At 35.4% G+C, this 17,535-nt stretch overlaps 1 protein-coding gene across 1 annotated transcript; it reads left to right on the top strand.

Moving 5' to 3' along the window:
• The first annotated feature begins 1,222 nt into the window (after positions 1-1,222).
• LOC111791115 (T-complex protein 1 subunit theta) lies at positions 1,223-17,129 on the top strand. Its single transcript, XM_023672328.2, has 14 exons — positions 1,223-1,379; positions 1,471-1,639; positions 6,116-6,378; positions 6,466-6,612; positions 6,698-6,859; positions 7,769-7,846; positions 10,676-10,809; positions 12,150-12,222; positions 12,309-12,386; positions 12,502-12,624; positions 12,693-12,787; positions 15,359-15,568; positions 16,291-16,348; positions 16,757-17,129. Exons 2-14 carry the CDS (start codon positions 1,492-1,494, stop codon positions 16,823-16,825), a joined length of 1,638 nt encoding a protein of 545 aa, XP_023528096.1. The 5' UTR covers positions 1,223-1,379; positions 1,471-1,491; the 3' UTR covers positions 16,826-17,129.
• Positions 17,130-17,535: the final 406 nt, after the last annotated feature.

Here is a 17,535-nt window from a genome sequence, read left to right as displayed (position 1 = left end):
TTCGCCAACTACATATCACTTGTGCGGAATCCAAGCTTGTTTGGCCACACATACTACCTGCGTGTGCATATTCGATCATCTACGACACAACTAACTTGCCTCTACACTAGACCAAGTCATTCAGCTCGACCTTGCCTCTACTTGGAGCCAAAGTCTCTCAATGCAACGTCGCATCCTATCGTCTCATCTTGGTTCCCAATTAACATGACCCTCATGTTTTGACGTCATCCCAAGTCTCGGGGTGTCGTGGGCCATCACATCTCACTCTATCATGCCTTCTAGAATGGACCCACATGTCATTCATAATCTCAGTGCATCCATCCATTCGGGTTCAATCGAGGCATTGACCCTCCGTGCTCATGCCATGTCATTTATGGATATCGTATTGATAGCGAGTGCAAAATTCAACCTCTAACACTCGGGTTAGGGCGTAATACTGGCACACTCGTGCCGCCTAGTACTGTTCTTGAGAGATCTATTTCAAAAGAAGTCACCCGAGACACTCGTCTCGGAATGCTCACCCTCACTGTGACACACACATGTACCATAGGATAGTTTGCTTATGCCATAGGGCCAGGGTTAGTGGAGGGAGCTGACACCATGCCTTGAGGTATTTTCAATGCTCCTTGTGTAGATGTGATTTTGGTGAACGATCATATGGTGTCGTGGAGAGTCCGTTCGATGTCCGATTGACACCAAATTTGGCGAGCATTCATATTTCATATGGACGAACTTGACTCCATAACCGCATGCCTAGAATCCCCTTGGAACCATGGCTTTCGAGGTTAAGGTCTGGGTCCTACTCGGCCCTTCAACAGGCCTATTTTTGACACTCGTGGCTCTTGTCTTGCTTATGCCTCGTCTTTTCTTCAATACTATTATGTGTGGTGTGTTAGATGATGCATCGTCCTTCTCGGTCGCATCATGACACTCGTTTAGACCCTCACATGGCCGAATGGTCACCGCTTCTCTTACCGCAACGTGAGTCTCACAACCTTTTGTTTACAAGAAAGTTGTGACACTCGGTACCCCAACATTCACTTCTTAAACTCCAACTTCAAATCTCAATCTAACTCAGCACCTTTAACATTAACTTCTGGACCAATTTATTAACTCTTCGTTTCATAACCTAACTCAACTCACCACCCGGTCTCATGTCACTCAAAAGAGAGAAGAAAAAAAAAAAAAAAAAAACATATTTTACATTCTATTTCCTACTCCTCTACTCCGTACGCAACATTCATTAGACATTCTTTTTAACCATCCTCTTTCTATTTTTCATAAACCCTATTTCACGTTAACCCACCCCCTTCCCTTCCATTACCTGCCACTGCACCCTGCACGCTGCACTCTAGCTGCCGCAGTCTCAGTCTTCCGACGTAAGCGCCGACGCCCTCTCTCCCGCTCTCTCTCTCTTAACACTCTCGCCTCTCCGAGCAATCGGAGTTACTCATCTCTGTTTTATTTCAGGCTTTTCAGAGGAATACGAAGATGGGTTTCCAGATGCCGTCTCATGGAATTCAATCAATGCTTAAAGAGGGTCACAAGCATCTCTCGGGTTTAGATGAGGCCGTTCTCAAGAACATTGACGCCTGCAAACAGCTCTCCACCATTACCCGAACGTCTCTTGGTCCCAATGGTATGTTTCATCTGATCCTGAACCCTATTGCTTCTTTTTTCCCATTTCCTTCCATTTTATGTCATTTTCAGTACTAAAAACGAGAATGCTATGCTCCCATCCACTTTTTTCTGAAGCAAACCGATTTTAGTCTTTTCCTGTTTTATATAGTGACTCGTCTTCTTCGCATTATCAGTTTCTTATTACGCCACCTAAGGGAGGCCTGGTTTTCCCTTCCAAGTGGCAATATCTCTGTAAAGAGGGACAGAGATACATTAGATTCAAGATCGGCTAATAATTCTAACATGATCTTCTGGATTAACCTTGCAATTATAAAGATAAAGGTTGATTAGGCGAGATGGTTAAGTTTTTTTAGAATTTCACGCCTGGTCTGATATACAAACATTTCAACATTCATTCTGAATTTAGCTATCAGTAAGTCAGCTGCGAACCTAACCGTAGCTCAACTGTTAAAGACGTTATATTTGGACCATTCAAATCTCGACCTTCACATATAGTTGAACTTAAAATCAAAGTCACAACACACTAAGTACTGATGATAAAATGAAGTTGGAGAATAATAACGGGCACTTAAAGTTGGAGAGTAATAAAGTTCTCATGCAGTTTTACGATTCTGAACGACATAACTATGCTGATAATAAAATGAAGTTTAGTAAGATTTAGATGGAAGATCCGAAATGTATTTTTGTAACATGAACGGTTTAATGCCCATGCTAAGTATTTATTCTCCACCCGAATGGTTTTTTCACTCAACTGTTTGGTTTATTTGTGTGGAAAAACTGCTAACTTTGTACTACCAGCTTGGTGAAATTGCTAGTTGAAATTGCAAGTACGTCATTGGTATTTTTACATTGTTAGTCACTGTTTTGATCTGTTGAAATTCCTTGCTAACGAAAGCATTCCACACTAATATATGATTATGGTTGGTGGGTCTGGGATTTTATGTTAAAGTTGTGCTTGGGAAATATTCTGTGTAACATGTCTGTAGCTTGATTACTGAAGAATTATGTTAACTACCTCCAAATTAGTATTGTTATGAAAAGTTCCAATTACAATTAGATTTTGTCCTTGGTTTTAGACTCTTTGTAGGGTTAGCACCAATGATTTTATTCAGAGATCTTCATTTATCGTGCTTTGTTATAAAGCAAGCTTTTTAAAGTTATTAATCATCTGCTATCATTTTGTATGCTCATTTTCCGATGAGATTTGGGGAAGATTATGATGACTTCTTATTTCTCATGTGCCTCCTTGGAGTTCCCGTGATTGGATAGTGAGGTTTTGTTGTGTCTGATGTTCTACAAAATAGGAAAAGTTCTTTGGCATTTTTTTTTGGAAGCTCTTTAGTATACTTGTAATGACCCTATTCCTATTTCGATACCTCGAATCACAGGTCGCCATGTACATTCAAGGGTAAAAAAGGCAATAAAATTTTCTTTTGTAAAATTGGGGACACAAGGAATTTTAAATTTAAATATGCATTCGAAGTTGACATAAAAGTAGTTTAAAGGTAATATCTACATAGTCAATTCAAAACGGTTTACAAAAAATACATACGTTTCGAGAAATAGCATTTAAAAATGACAAGAAGGAAGACAATTTGATCTAAAGGGCACCCCCTGCAGCTGTACGGCTCCGCACTCTCCCACCATCAACAATGGTCTACACTCCATCTGAAAAAAATAGAATAACATGGAATGAGTATAAAAGTACTCAGTAAGCAACCTACTTGTAGGCTCTTGTCAAACTTAATCCTATGCACGGAAACTTAAGCTATGTGCTCATAACTGTTTTTAACAAACTGGGGTTAAATGACTATACCAAACTTGACCGGTCACTTTATAACTACCCTCAACATACCTCCTTTAAAGAGAACTCAATCCCTCTTAGGTTCACAACCTAGAGGTTTTCTATTTTCTCTCGACTCTAGGTTTCACGTATGTCTAGGTCTTTCATCTGTTTTGCGCAAAGTGTGCCTTGAGTCCCTGTGGCCCATGGATGGACCATAGGGTAATACTCATAAGTTTGGAGGAGCCCTTTTTGCTCTAAATGGTGACCGTACTCCATACATATTACCTATTGAGCTCTGATTAGTGGACTCTCCCTAGTGGTGTCCGACAACATGTACCTGTTTCTAAGATCAGTAAACTACCAGTCACTACGCCCTTTTTAGGGTGGTACAGTAAAACTACTTGCTCATGTACCCTCATCGGGTTAGAATAGTAAAACTACTTGTCACTATGCCTTCTCTAGGCTGGGATAGTAAACTACCTGCTCATGTACCCTCATCGGGTTAGAACAATAAAACCACCTGTCTTAGGAACATAACTACTTGTTAGTTTGCCTTTTCAGGCTAGAACAGTAAAACTACTTGTCACTATGCCACTCAGGCTAAAACAGTAAAAAGGCCATGACTCTCCCCACTAGGCACCGCTATAAGTACTACAGTAGTATACCCTTTATGATCCCTGAAATCCTCTATGGGTGGCCTTTATGACCCTTGAAATCCTCTATGGGTGGCACTTTATGACCCCTGAAATCCTCTATGGGTGGCAACTAAGCTATGTGTAACAAGTAGACCCTGACTTCTGTTAGTTAGTTCACGAATAGGGGTTGTGCCTTACCTGTCCTTACAAGGTACCTAGTCAACCCAAGGAGGTGGAACTCATGATTGGGTGCTAGGACCAAAATATATGAAACAATAATTCATAGTCTATGGAAACCATAACTATCACTCTATGATACATAGCTATATTCACACTCATGACGGGGTAATAACGGGCTATCCAAACCCTAAATCATGCATAATAAACGTATAAAAGCATACAACATGCTTGTCATGCTCATTAAGTGATAATAATCTAGCCTCAACATACTGGAAAGCATAGAAGCCTAATGTTCTATTGGAGTTCACAATCATGTATGCGGAAGCTATATAACTGTAAATAAGTTTAAGTGGTAAACTGTTCACATTATCTAAGCACAATTATCATGAGACTAGGTCAAACTAGGCTCCTAAACATATTACTCAATCATTGCCCTCAATCCTTATCGACTCCTACAAGTATTTCTTAGAAACTTGCTCCATATGGTTACTTACTTGATTGTAGACTTAGACTTTCTGAGCTTGTTTTGGGTCTTCGAGGATATTCCAAATTTCTCCAAAATTCCTCGATATGCCCTAAATTAAGTCAAAACAACAAAACTGATGAAAATGGCTAGCTTCAAATTCGTTAAAGAAAAGGTTGAGAAGCTAACCGTTGATGTACGGTCATCTTCTCCAACTTGCGTGCGTGCCATTCTGTGTGTTACAATACTTGGTTGGAAAAGAAGTAGCTGAGTTTTGGGGATTAAAAAGAGAGTTTTCTTTTTAGGTAGGGCTACAGAAGGTTGCCTCTTAACTTGTTATTTTAGTTTCATTCATTCCCTGATGGTTTGCCTATGTTCCTTTTATCCTTTTTTAATTTTTTTTTTTTTTGAGGTTGACTTTATTTCTCCCTTCCATCTTTCTAAAGGAAGTTGGAACCTTAATAAAAAAGTTTTTGTTTTTTAAAGTGTGGGGAACTCAACTGTCAAGTGTAATGTGCAAAAGGAAAAAGAGGGTTCGTTTTACTATCTATATGTTTTTTAAATTATAAGCGTGAAAATGGAAAAATATGAACAAAATATTTTTATATGAAAAACATACCACTATAAATGATATTATAATGGGAACTTTATGAAAATGAGGACCACCGTAAGATATCATTTGAAGGTATCGGCTTTTAGACAACTTATGTTCATATTTCTTTTTAAAAATAGAAAATAAAAAAAATAACATAAAAAGGTGCCTTGCCTCAAAAGAGTGAGGCACCTAGGGCTGAGGCATCCTTCTAAGTTTTTTTTTAATTTTTATTTATTTATTTATTTATTTTTTTCATTCTTTTTAATGGAAGTTAGCTTTGAATTAAAAAAAAGTAATTGTTCAAAGAACTACTTCTAACTTTTGTAGCCCATAAATCTATTTTTCATTATTGAATGTTGTAAAAATGAGAGTAAAAGGTAAAACAATCCGGTACAATCTAACAATTTTTTCTAAAGCCATCATCTACAATAAAGCTCTATAGGTAATTTTTACTTAATGTCTAAGGTTGGAGCATAATGTGGATGTTTGAGAGAACAATTAGGACAATAATGTTCAAGGATTGCTTCTCCAACCTCTGCACTTGTTGTTTGTGTTAATGCATATCGACTTTTATTCTAATTATACATGCATACACACACACACACACACACACACACACACACATATATCTATCTATCTATCTATATATATATATATATATATATATATATATATATATATATATATCTGTATATATATATCTATATGTATGTATGTATGTATTCAATGTTTTCTTTCTTGAGTCTTTTTGTACCGTTCTATTCCAAACTTAACCATCTATGTCAATGGTCTTATTCTTAAATATCTTTTCTCAGGAATGAATAAGATGGTAATTAATCATCTTGACAAGCTTTTTGTCACAAATGATGCTGCCACAATTGTCAATGAACTAGAGGTACAGCATCCTGCGGCCAAAATTTTGGTTTTAGCAGGTAAAGCTCAGCAAGAAGAAATTGGTGATGGGGCTAATCTGACAATTTCGTTTGCGGGGGAACTTTTACAAAATGCTGAAGAGCTCATCAGGATGGGTCTACACCCTAGCGAAATAATCAGTGGCTACACAAAAGGAATCAATAAGGTTTCTCACTTTGTACAATGGTAACGAAATACATAGATATACTTTTATAACATGGTATTTTAATATCTTATCTTCTTTTTGTTTCAGACTGTCGAGGTTTTGAATGAACTAGTGGAGAAAGGTTCAGAAAATATGGATGTTCGTAACAAAGAGGAAGTCATTTCGCGCATGAAAGCTGCTGTTGCTAGCAAGCAGTTTGGACAAGAAGATTTTATTAGTTCTCTAGTGGCTGATGTATATTTGCCTACTCTTGTTGCAATTGAGTAATTATCCTGTAAACTTTTCCACCTGCAAATTATGTATACTTTTTGTGTTGCAGGCTTGCATTCAAGTTTGTCCTAAGAATCCAGCAAATTTTAATGTGGACAATGTTCGAGTTGCAAAGTTATTGGGAGGTGGTTTACATAATTCTTCAGTAGTGCGTGGCATGATCTTGAAAAGTGATACTGTGGGAAGTATAAAGCGAATTGAGAAGGCCAAGGTACAAATCATCATTTATTTACACTTCCATTATGCTGAACGTGTTTCTTGAGTACATTCCTACTTTTGATTCATGTTCTTCTGTGAGGTTATAGATGCTCTTATTTTTATTAATTTGTTTGTTCTTTTTATATGTTTACATCTGGTTCAAAAAAAAAAAAAAAAAAAAAGAAAAAAAAAAGAAAAAGAAAAAATATATATATAAAGAAAAAAGAAATTAGGTAACTACATCTCGACTGCTGCTCCATGAGGCGTCCCTGATAATATGCTGACCAAGATTAGAGGGCAGTGATTCTCTAAGGAGATATTTTGTTTCTAAAAAAGAAGGAAAATGTTAAGAGGTTCTTTTGGGGAATTAGAAACAGTCCTTGTATATTTGAAAGCCATTGGAATAGTTTTGATGGCTAAATGGCAACCACAGATCATTTCAGCTTTAAGAAATGAAATTAGCATTGCTTTAATTGCAAGTGCTAATTCCTTCTGCGTGCAGAAATGAAATAGAAGAGAGAGGAAGATAAGAAATCTAATTTTTATCTGCATCTAGGGTAGCTGTGTTGCTATCATTCATTTTTTACATTACGTGGTTTTAAATGTCAGGCTGTATCCATACATAATTAAGATGATTAATGACAGGCTTTTTTAAAGTGTTTTTTTGGGATGCTGGCTTTGTGATTGTGATAGACGATAAGGATTCTTCACCTGTTTTTAACTTGTATTGCTTTTGTTTTCGCAAAGAGAAATTAAACCTTGATTAATGTGTATCATTAATTTTTATGTATAAAAAGGACTTGAAACTCTTATTTTATCGTACTTCTCAAATATATATGTGAAACTCTTTCTCTAGACTATTTTGGTTTTGATTTTATTGAACATTTTTTTTTTTTTTTTTTTTTTTTTTTTTTTTATGTAGGTTGCTGTATTTGCTGGTGGCGTTGATACATCTGCAACGGAAACAAAAGGAACAGTATTAATTCACACTGCTGAGGAGGTAAATCTCAACTTTTTTTAATATTTTCAAAGCTCATTAAAAGGAAGTTGAAAAGCTATTATTTTCTTTGTCATCACGGTTTTGATAAGTGTGGTGAAAAACTGCCACAAGGATGCCTCAGTTGAGATTTGCATTAAAAACTTACATTCTTAATGTTTTCTCCATTGACTGACCCCAAAGGACTGCAAAGAAACCGGGATGCTACAAAATCTGGCCCTTATCACGAAACAATGGACGCATAAGGACCTCCAACATCATAGATATCACTCCCTTCTCTAATTAAGTAAACATCTGAATAGAAAAATCCCATATAGTTCAAGCCAATGGCATCCCTAATGAATGGATGAAAATGTCGATGTAGAAATTGATTCGATAAATTGATTATATATATATATATATATATCAAAAAAGATCCGGATATCACGAAAACTTATAATTTTATTTTTTTGTAAATTTCTAAATTGCACTTTAACATTAGATCATTTGATCATAAATGATCCTTTTTAAGTACATATCAATAATTAATGTTTTTTTAGTTCAATAGCTATGGGGTGAGGATCGAACAATCGACCATTGGAATAGTTATTAGTGCTTTTAGCCACAGAGCTATGCTTGGATTGACAAACGAATAGTGATTAGAATAATTCATCAATAATCTATTATATCAGTTCAAAGAAATACATCATTAACAACAATAACAATAACAACAATATAACATTAATAATAATTTCAATTTTTTAATATAAATTAATTAGAAATATATTAATAAAATAAAATAAATATACCGGAAAAAAGAGATGGAGAAAAATAATGAATAGAAATATAAAATATAAAAAATATAAAACTAAAAAATGTTAGACTAAAAATTGGGAGATGGAGAGAAGAGAGGGAAGTATGTGAGGAGAAGAATAGAAGAGACAGGATATGTGAGATAAAGTTGATTGGCAGAAATTTGGGAGAGAGTGGGAATGATATCCCTAGTCCCACATTGAAAATCTGAAATGAGAGGGTCCATGACCTTCATAAAAGGAGTCTTTTGCTCATTTTTTTTACAAAGGTTTTCCTCACACAAAACAATATGCTATTGGGTGCTTTTATGGTTAGAGAGAGTTCTTATAGTGATGTTTGGTCCCATATTAGATTCTTTGTTTCTCTCTAGGCCTCTGTTTCTTGGCTCTTTTCTAATTATTCGCTAGGTCTTATTTCTCGTTGTTGAATTCCATTCTTGTAGTTTGATTCCCTTTTATGGGTTTTTCCTTTTTGCATGCCTATGTATTCTTTCATTTTTTTTCACAATGGAAGTCGTATTTTTTCATTAGAATAACACAGCCTTTTTGAAGATAATGATGTGTAAGAGGAAACTTGGAACAAAGAGGGATGTCTCTAAGTATTGGATCCATTTCCTACAAACCATTTGACAAAAAAGGTATTGAATGCTGTGGTGCATTCTTTGCATGAGGGCAGCAGAGGGATCTTGGTCATATTATTTGGAGTTAGTGATTTACATTTTGTAGTCTGGAATTTCTTTTGAGGAGTTCGATCTAAGCTTGGTTAGGCATAGGGGTTGCAGAGAGATGATCAACTCCATCAACGTGTTTGGAACGTGTTTAAATGAATGCTTGTTTGGCGTGTGTCCAACATAGAAACTCTGCTTCTGCTTTGTAAGCTACACCTTATCATGTAAAAGGAGGAATCATTGACCGATTGAGAATTACCCACTCTTGAACCTCATGGGACAATTCCTTCTTGTCTCCCTATTCGAAAGAGTATGATAGATACCCAAAAAGAATGAGGAGGAATTCCCTAAGATGGGCAAGATAGAGGCCGCTGCATGTTAGCTCATGTTAGGCAACAGATACAAACAAGGGGATGAGGCACAAAGTGGTTTATCTCTCACCCACCATTCCTCGAACTAAATATCTGAATCATCTGCAGTAGAGCATTTCACAAATTAGGAAAAAAATAAAATAAAATAATAATAATAAAAAGAAAACCTAAAAATATCATTTCACAGCTATCCTTTGCAGTTCGAAACCTAAGGGTCCCTTTAAAAATTATTGGTGCTTTCAATACATTCTTTCTAGGGAGTTACTGAAAATTTGGTTGGTGTCTGTTGACAGTTGTTTAACATGGAAGAGACGTTGTTGTCTTATGATGGGGAGGTTTTGTTTTCACCTGCCATTTTGTGAGAAGGGTTTAATTTTTGGTGTAGGTTTTTTTGGCTGTTTTATGGGACATTTTTCTTCTTAGTGACAGGAGAAATTTTAGGGACCTTGATAGGTCTGGAAAGAGATTTGGTCAATTGATAGGTTTAATATGTTTATTTGAGTGATTCCTTCTAGTAGTTTTATAATTATTCTTGAGGCCTTATTCTTTTGGATTAGAACTATTTTTGTAAATTTAGCTAGGTTTTGGCTAGCTTCTTTTGTTGGGTGGCTTGTTTTGTAGGCCCCTCTTGTATTCTTTCATTTTTCTACTGCAATTTTTCAGTAAAAACACGTATTAATAATACAACTAGGTGCCCCCTGTTTATTTGAGGCAGTCGTCTTTGGTAGCAGCAGTAATCATGGGAATCCTACTTCATAGAATTTCTTGTTTTTTTGTTATTATTTTGATTGGAAAGATACATTTTATTTTTGGGTGTTTTCTTGTTTTATTGCTTATGTTTATCTTCTTGTTTTGCTTGGTTAATATATTCCTTTAATTTTTCTTATAAAAAAAGGATATTCTCTTTCTTTAGGTCTCTTTTTGAGGTTGTTTTTTCTTTTGCTATTGCAATTATATTTTTTTCTTGTAACATCAATTTATACATGTGCTTATCAATTGTAGCTACAAAACTATGCGAAAACTGAGGAAGCTAAAGTTGAGGAGCTGATAAAAGCAGTTGCAGATTCAGGGGCCAAAGTAATTGTTAGTGGAGCAGCGGTTGGGGAAATGGCTCTACATTTCTGTGAGCGCTACAAGTATGTTGAGTTTTCGTTCTCTGTTGTTTTTTCGTTCTCCAGTTAAGTGTTAGAAAGGTGGTAGAGGATCTCCTTTTCCTTCTTTTTCGCGAGAAAGGAAGGTTGTTCTGGTGGCAAGCTGAGGTTTGTGTTATTTTGTGGGATTCTTGGGGGAAAGGAATAACTGTCTTTAGAGGGTTTGAGAGACCTTGCAGTGATGTTTGGGCTCTTATTAGGTTCAACGTTTCTTGCTTCAGTGGTTAAGCTGTTTTGTAATTATTTGTTAGGTCGTATTGTGCTTGATTGGACACTTTCTTTAGCTTGCCTCCCTCTTTTGTAGGAGCTATTTCTTTTGATGGCCTCTCTTTCGTGGGTTTTTTTTTTTTTTTTTTTTTTTTTTTGCATGCACTTTTATTCGTTCATTTTTTTCCCTCCATGAAAGTTCGGTTATTCATTAAAAAAATGTTAAAAGGTTGTTGCTGAATAAAAAAATGCTATATTTCTTGCTCACTGCGCTCATTGAAATTTATGTTTGATGTAAAATAGATTTTGTTGGATGATGATAGAGGGGGTGTTTGTTCCATCTTTTGTTTTAGGATTAGGGTGGGATCTTTCGGGGTGCTAGCAGTTATCTTTTAGATGTAGAGGATTGGGAGAATCTTTAGGGGGTTTGAAAGTACGGGGAGGTGTGGGCTGTATTCCACATTTTCTTTTAGGTGTTAGTGTCGAATGATTTTTACAACTACCAGTTATCTCTTATTCTCTGCGATAGAGCCCTTTAGTGTGATTGTTAGGCTGTCTCTTCTTTGTAGGCTCCATTTGTAGTGTGCTTCTTTCTTTCTTTGCGTATTTGTCATTTCATTCATCTTATTAAGAACTCTATTTATTTATCCAGGTATCTTATAAAATTGTTACAACCTATGAGAGTTTGAGAAAAATCAATGAAGTTTTGATGATAAAGCAAAAAAGGGTATCTGTTTGAAAATACTTTTGTTCACTACATCATTCTCATTTCAATTTTGGAGAAGTCATAATTGATTGTTTGATTGTTTTTGTTTTCTTTACATTTGTCTAATACATCTCTCCTGCAAATATTCATTTTTTTTATCAAATCTTTTCATCGACTCCATACCACATTCAAGCATGTTTGTAATGTTGTAGTGTATCCAAATATGACTATGATGTGGCTGAATGATTTTTGAATTTAAAATTAACAGTTAAAAGTTTGTATGTACTAACTTGCGTTGCTGATGCATGTTGGGAAGGGTTGGTTTATGTGTTGGATTTGGATGAACTATCCAGATTAGATCATTCTTTTTTATCAGATTCTTTCCTTAATTTCATGCACTGTTGCGCTGCAGGCTTATGGTGTTAAAAATTAGCTCAAAGTTTGAGTTGCGGAGATTTTGTCGCACAACTGGTGCTGTAGCCATGGTAAGATGTCAAGGCTTTGTTATTGATAAAGTTAGATTGTTTTCTTCATTGTCATTGACATGATTCCCTTCCACACCAAACAACAGTTGAAGCTCAGCCAGCCAAATCCAGATGACTTGGGTCATGTGGACTCTGTCTCAGTTGAAGAAATTGGTGGTGTTAGGGTATGTTATCTATATTAGCTTAATTATTTTTCTATTGCACTGTTTCTTCATGATTGCTTCTTCATTATTTCTGACATCATAACTGATTATTTTCCCTATTGATATTACATTATAGGTCACAGTTGTGAAGAATGAAGAGGGGGGTAACTCCATATCAACAGTTGTGTTACGAGGAAGTACTGATAGTATTCTGGATGATCTTGAACGGGCTGTTGATGATGGAGTTAATACGTACAAAGTATTTCTCTACATATATACTGTTTATTCTTGGAATTATTTGGAGCTTGCTTGATGATTTTCTTTCAGGCAATGGCGAGGGACAGCCGCATAGTGCCTGGAGCTGCTGCTACTGAAATTGAGTTGGCTAGAAGAGTAAAGGAGTTCTCTTTTAAAGAAACAGGGTAATTATTTTATTTTTTTAAAAACAATATAATACTGCACAAGAAGATCATTTTTTTATAAGGTTTTTGAACAGAGTCTGTTGTTAACAGCATTTCTCTGGAAAGATAAGGAAACGGTTTTGCACAACTGATATAAGCAGCGTGAATGCAAACTGCAGTTATATTAATATGTAGAATAATTGTTCAATTAGGGAAAAAAGTTCTCTTTCTAGACTCCTTTTGTCCTGAGATTTCTTTTTGCAGCAGTAGAGTTGAGGAGGTCTTCTAGGGTGGATGAGATGTACAAGGATGAGGAGAATTCGTTTGCAGTAAAGAATTTTAAAGGTTAAGAGTTGGTATAAGATGTAGAGGATAGTAAAGCTAAGTTTGTGGGGTTAACCTCCTACTTGGTTTCCTTAATATGCTTGGCTCTTCATGGCTGTTAAGCTTGTTTTCAAGGACCTGGTGAATGCCTTTAAGAACCTATAACTCTTTATAAATTTAAAAGGAATAGTGATCTCTTGTTGATTGAGAAGATTTGAATGGAAAAGGGTTTTATTTTCCCCTTACATTCCTATACCAATGTAGGGAATTTACAAAAAAGAGGGAGATGATCTAACAGAATCAGAGCTATAAAGATGGAGAAGCTGATATCACTTATACTATGAGATATAGCTAAGAAATGACATGTTGAAAAATCTATCAAAAGATTTGCTTTTCCATTGAAGATACGATTGTTCCTCTCAATCCAAACTGACATAAGAATGAGTTGATTGTTGTAGTAGCAATTTTCAAAATGGCCATTTTGACAGGCCCTTTTTGAACAAAGCTTGGTATTCAAATTAATAATAGGGGTGGTGGCGAGAAGGGGAAAAATACTAGGAAGTTAGGAATCCTCAATTGAGATTAGGGGAAAGTAAAACCTTTTGTTGGATAGTTGGGGTAGTCATAGAGTTTTTGAAGAGAGACGGGGAAACCAACAAAAGCTTGAGCGTTGATGGAGAGATTTTAGCAGCTGCTTTCGTTTTGTTGGGTTAGGAACTTAGGGTTTTCTTTAATGCCTCTTGCGTCTTCTTTTGTGATCTTTCATCAACCAAGGAAGTATTTGTTTCTTAAAAGTTACGTGTTTGGCGCTTTAGGGGCTATTTGTATTATTCATGGTTCATTTTCCCCTTTCCTTTCTCCTTTAAAAACTAAATGTTTCGAAACTGAAGATTCTGGTTTTCAAAGACCTAAAATGATGAAATCTAAAATTTCTTGAAAAGGGGACTGCATTGGCTAATGCAATTTGGTTTCTCAGTTATATGCAAACCGATACTTATACGACCATCTATGCATAAAAACAAAGTCCTAAACCCATACGCTAAATATAGGTTGCTTAAGTAGCCTTTCTGTTGAAATCCTGTTTAGGGTTGCTATGGTAGTGTACAATAGGGATTGTTGCTAGTTGAGTGAAGAGATTCTAATGAACTCTTCTTTTCAAGATAAAGACCAGAATAAAGAGTGTCTTGTGGCAATCTTGTTTTGTTATCTTGTGAGGGGTGTCTCGAGTGGAATTGTCGGATTTTAGAGGGGTTTAGAGGTGTTTGGAGGCTTGTTGGATGGCGTGAGATTTAATCCGTCCGTATGGGCGTCCATTAATTAATTTGTTTTTGTATTAATTAGCTTGGTATCATTTTTTTGGATTGGGCTCCTTTCTTGTAGTTGAGGACTCCTTTTGTGGACTTGTTTTTTTGTATGCCCTTGTATACTCTTTCATCTTAGCACTTACTGCCCAATCTGCATTAGTATAAACTTCTATTTAAAAGTGATGGTGTTTACTGTATAAGATACCTTTCCCAAACGTTCCTTTTTGATATCTCAAAATTCTATAAGCAACTTCAAAATGAATTGGTTTAGTTGCATGCATAAACTAACTTACCATGCTTACCACATAGCAATATCAGGACGCATATGATATAGATATATTGACCTTCCAAGAAGACTATGGTATCGGTCTTTTTCCAAGGACTTGTTTTTTTTTTTTTTTTTTTTTTTTTTTGATTAACAGAGATACTTCTTTGATCTTGCGAATTCTATCCCTAAAATATCTGAATGTTTCCGGATCCTTGATCTGAAATTCTCTAGCAAGATTTTTCTTGAGTTCAACTATACCTGGTTCATCGTCACTTGTGAGAATCATGTCATTAGCATAGACCATCAAAACTAAGATTTATTTTTCTCAAAAAATAGTTAGTATGACCCTACTTGACGTTGATTCTTCAATACAAAAATAGTTTTCATCAATTGGAAGAAAAAATGAAAGAATCAAAGAAGTAACTTTAGTTTCTTATGGAGTTCTCTATTCCGTGCCTGCTTATGATTTTTCCCATTAGTTTCTTTAGATCATGAGAAATATTGTAATGCCAGCTCTAAGTGTCCCATTTAACACATTTCTTTCCATTTTGATTCAAACTAATGCACTATTGTTGTTTAATTTGGTCAATGTTTTGAATTATGTCAAAGGGTTGCTATTATGAGTATTAGATCAGAGTTAGTTATTTTATTCTATGATTGAAAAACTACTGATGACTTTTCCTTGTCTGTATGTAGATTGGATCAGTATGCCATTGCAAAATTTGCAGAAAGTTTTGAGATGGTACCAAAAACATTATCTGAAAATGCTGGGCTAAATGCAATGGAGATAATATCATCATTGTATGCTGAGCATGCATCCGGAAATACTAGAGTGGGTATAGACTTGGAGGAAGGGATTTGCAAGGATGTTTCCAAGATGAATATCTGGGATCTTCACATTACAAAGTCAGTCTTCATTCTCTTACAGCGTAAATAATTATGGTTATTCTTATGAAACTCTTAGTTCAATGCTTCGTACAATATAGAATTACGTCTCTTTCTTGAAGTTACATTTTACTTGAAGCACACCCCTTTCTGGGACCTTTAGATAGAATGCTCAATTTTAGTGCCTCAGTAGTAGTGCCGTTAACTTGATTCATTGAGTGCTCATTAATTCCAAACCTTGATAATGAATTTTGATTCATGAACCTCATCGTGATACTTGGTGCAATGCAGTATCATAGTGAACAGTTCAACCATATATGAACTGTCCTAATTGAAATAAGTTCTGTCCCATTATAGATTCTTATATCACATCAAGTTTGTTAAGATTTGTAGTGTTTCTTTATTCTTTCATTGATTGAGTTGAATCCCATTTATATTACTATGAAATACATAAATGAATCTTTTTTGCAATGACAAAATCTTAAATGTGTTCTGAAGAAAAAATTGTTCATTATTCGGGGTCTCAAAAGGGGGTTTACTAGTTCTTTTTGGATGCCATTGTTTTTTCATTTTTCCTGGATAAAAGTACAATTTATTAGAAAAAAAAAACACCATTAGTTTCCTTAGAGTGGTGAAGTGTCATTTATTTGTTATACCATAAATTTGTCCTGTTAATTATATTATACTGATGATGACTAACTCATGGTAACATCCTCTTTTGTGTGGCTTTTTTTCTTTTCTAGGCTCTTTGCTCTTAAGTATGCTGCAGATGCTGCTTGTACTGTCCTTCGAGTGGACCAGGTACTACAAATATTTTTGTCAAACTATATTCTTACAGTATTCTTCATCTCCCTTTCTATGTCAAACTCATTTTGAGACAGAATTATTAACGACCTCGATTGATATTTAATTTGTTAAAACCATATATATATACATAGGACAGCTGATACAAGCATCATTTCATAGCTTCTCTTGATCCATAATGCGTAACTTATCATGTGTGGACATTTCGGGGGCGGGGGCGGGGGATTATGCAGGAAAGAATTCAGAAAATATTGTACATTTCACACTTGACCCTTGCCTTCTTGAGAACAAGGGATTAATAATATTGCTGAACTGGACTTGAGTAACGTAAACCATAATGCGTAACTTATCATGTTTATGTGGTGTAGATGTGTTTTAGAATGAATGTTAAATCCCATGTTGCAGATAATAATGTCAAAACCAGCTGGAGGCCCCAGGAGAGGAGCGCAGCCTGCGGGGATGGATGAGGACTAAACGCTCAATTGGCCAACTCCTACAAATCATTCTGCATCTGCCCGCAAGTTTTGATTAAGATATACCGAAATGGTTTGTGTTTGTATAAGGGTGGTGTTTTTATTAGGTGAGGAGTTTTCTGCCGAAAACGTGGCGTTTTGCGATTGCCTCTGCAAATAGGACATATCTTTTTATTGATCACTGCCCTTTGATTGTTGGATATAATGTGTTGTTGATGCTATAGCGCGGCTTATTGTGTTAGTAGGGAACTCCTGTAACTATTTAGAATGTGTTGATGGCAAGCTAGCTCAGCTAGGTTTTTGCATCCTTTGTTTCCAATTCATCTTCCCGTTTTCCCCCTCGTCTTACACTCGTTTGGGTCAACTTATGTGCATTTCAACTTTGAATTAATCTCATGAGACGATGGTCCGTTCTTATAACATTTTATTGTTCGAGAAACTTATAGGATTTTAACATCTTAGATAGGTGTCTTTATAGAATAAACTTGTTCTCACCATCTTTTTACCTTCTTTTTCTCTTTTTTCTCTTGTTTTGATAATCATTATATTAAGTTGAATTGATAGAGATAATATATTATTCTCATTAATGTTAAGTTTTATATCTAATGATATTCTAAATTTTTAATTGTGTTTATTATTATGTATATGATTTAAAAAGTGTCAAATAAATTAGTAGACAGTTTTAAAATTTTGAAGCCTATTCAACACAAA

This window comes from Cucurbita pepo, chromosome 3 (genome assembly GCF_057944985.1).
Source record: "Cucurbita pepo subsp. pepo isolate OVF chromosome 3, ASM5794498v1, whole genome shotgun sequence".
Classification (NCBI taxonomy): domain Eukaryota; kingdom Viridiplantae; phylum Streptophyta; class Magnoliopsida; order Cucurbitales; family Cucurbitaceae; genus Cucurbita; species Cucurbita pepo.
Note: the sequence above shows the minus strand (reverse complement) of the source record. Positions and strands in the feature narration are given on the sequence as shown.

What these genes read in the sequence shown, in the direction of transcription:
- LOC111791115 (XM_023672328.2), top strand. Translation starts at nt 1,492, where the DNA reads ATGGGTTTCCAGATGCCGTCTCATGGAATTCAATCAATGCTTAAAGAG. An exon ending in CAACTGGTGCTGTAGCCATG is followed by an intron (nt 12,223 to 12,308) that starts GTAAGATGTCAA and finishes ACCAAACAACAG; the next exon opens with TTGAAGCTCAGCCAGCCAAA. An exon ending in AAGAAATTGGTGGTGTTAGG is followed by an intron (nt 12,387 to 12,501) that starts GTATGTTATCTA and finishes ATTACATTATAG; the next exon opens with GTCACAGTTGTGAAGAATGA.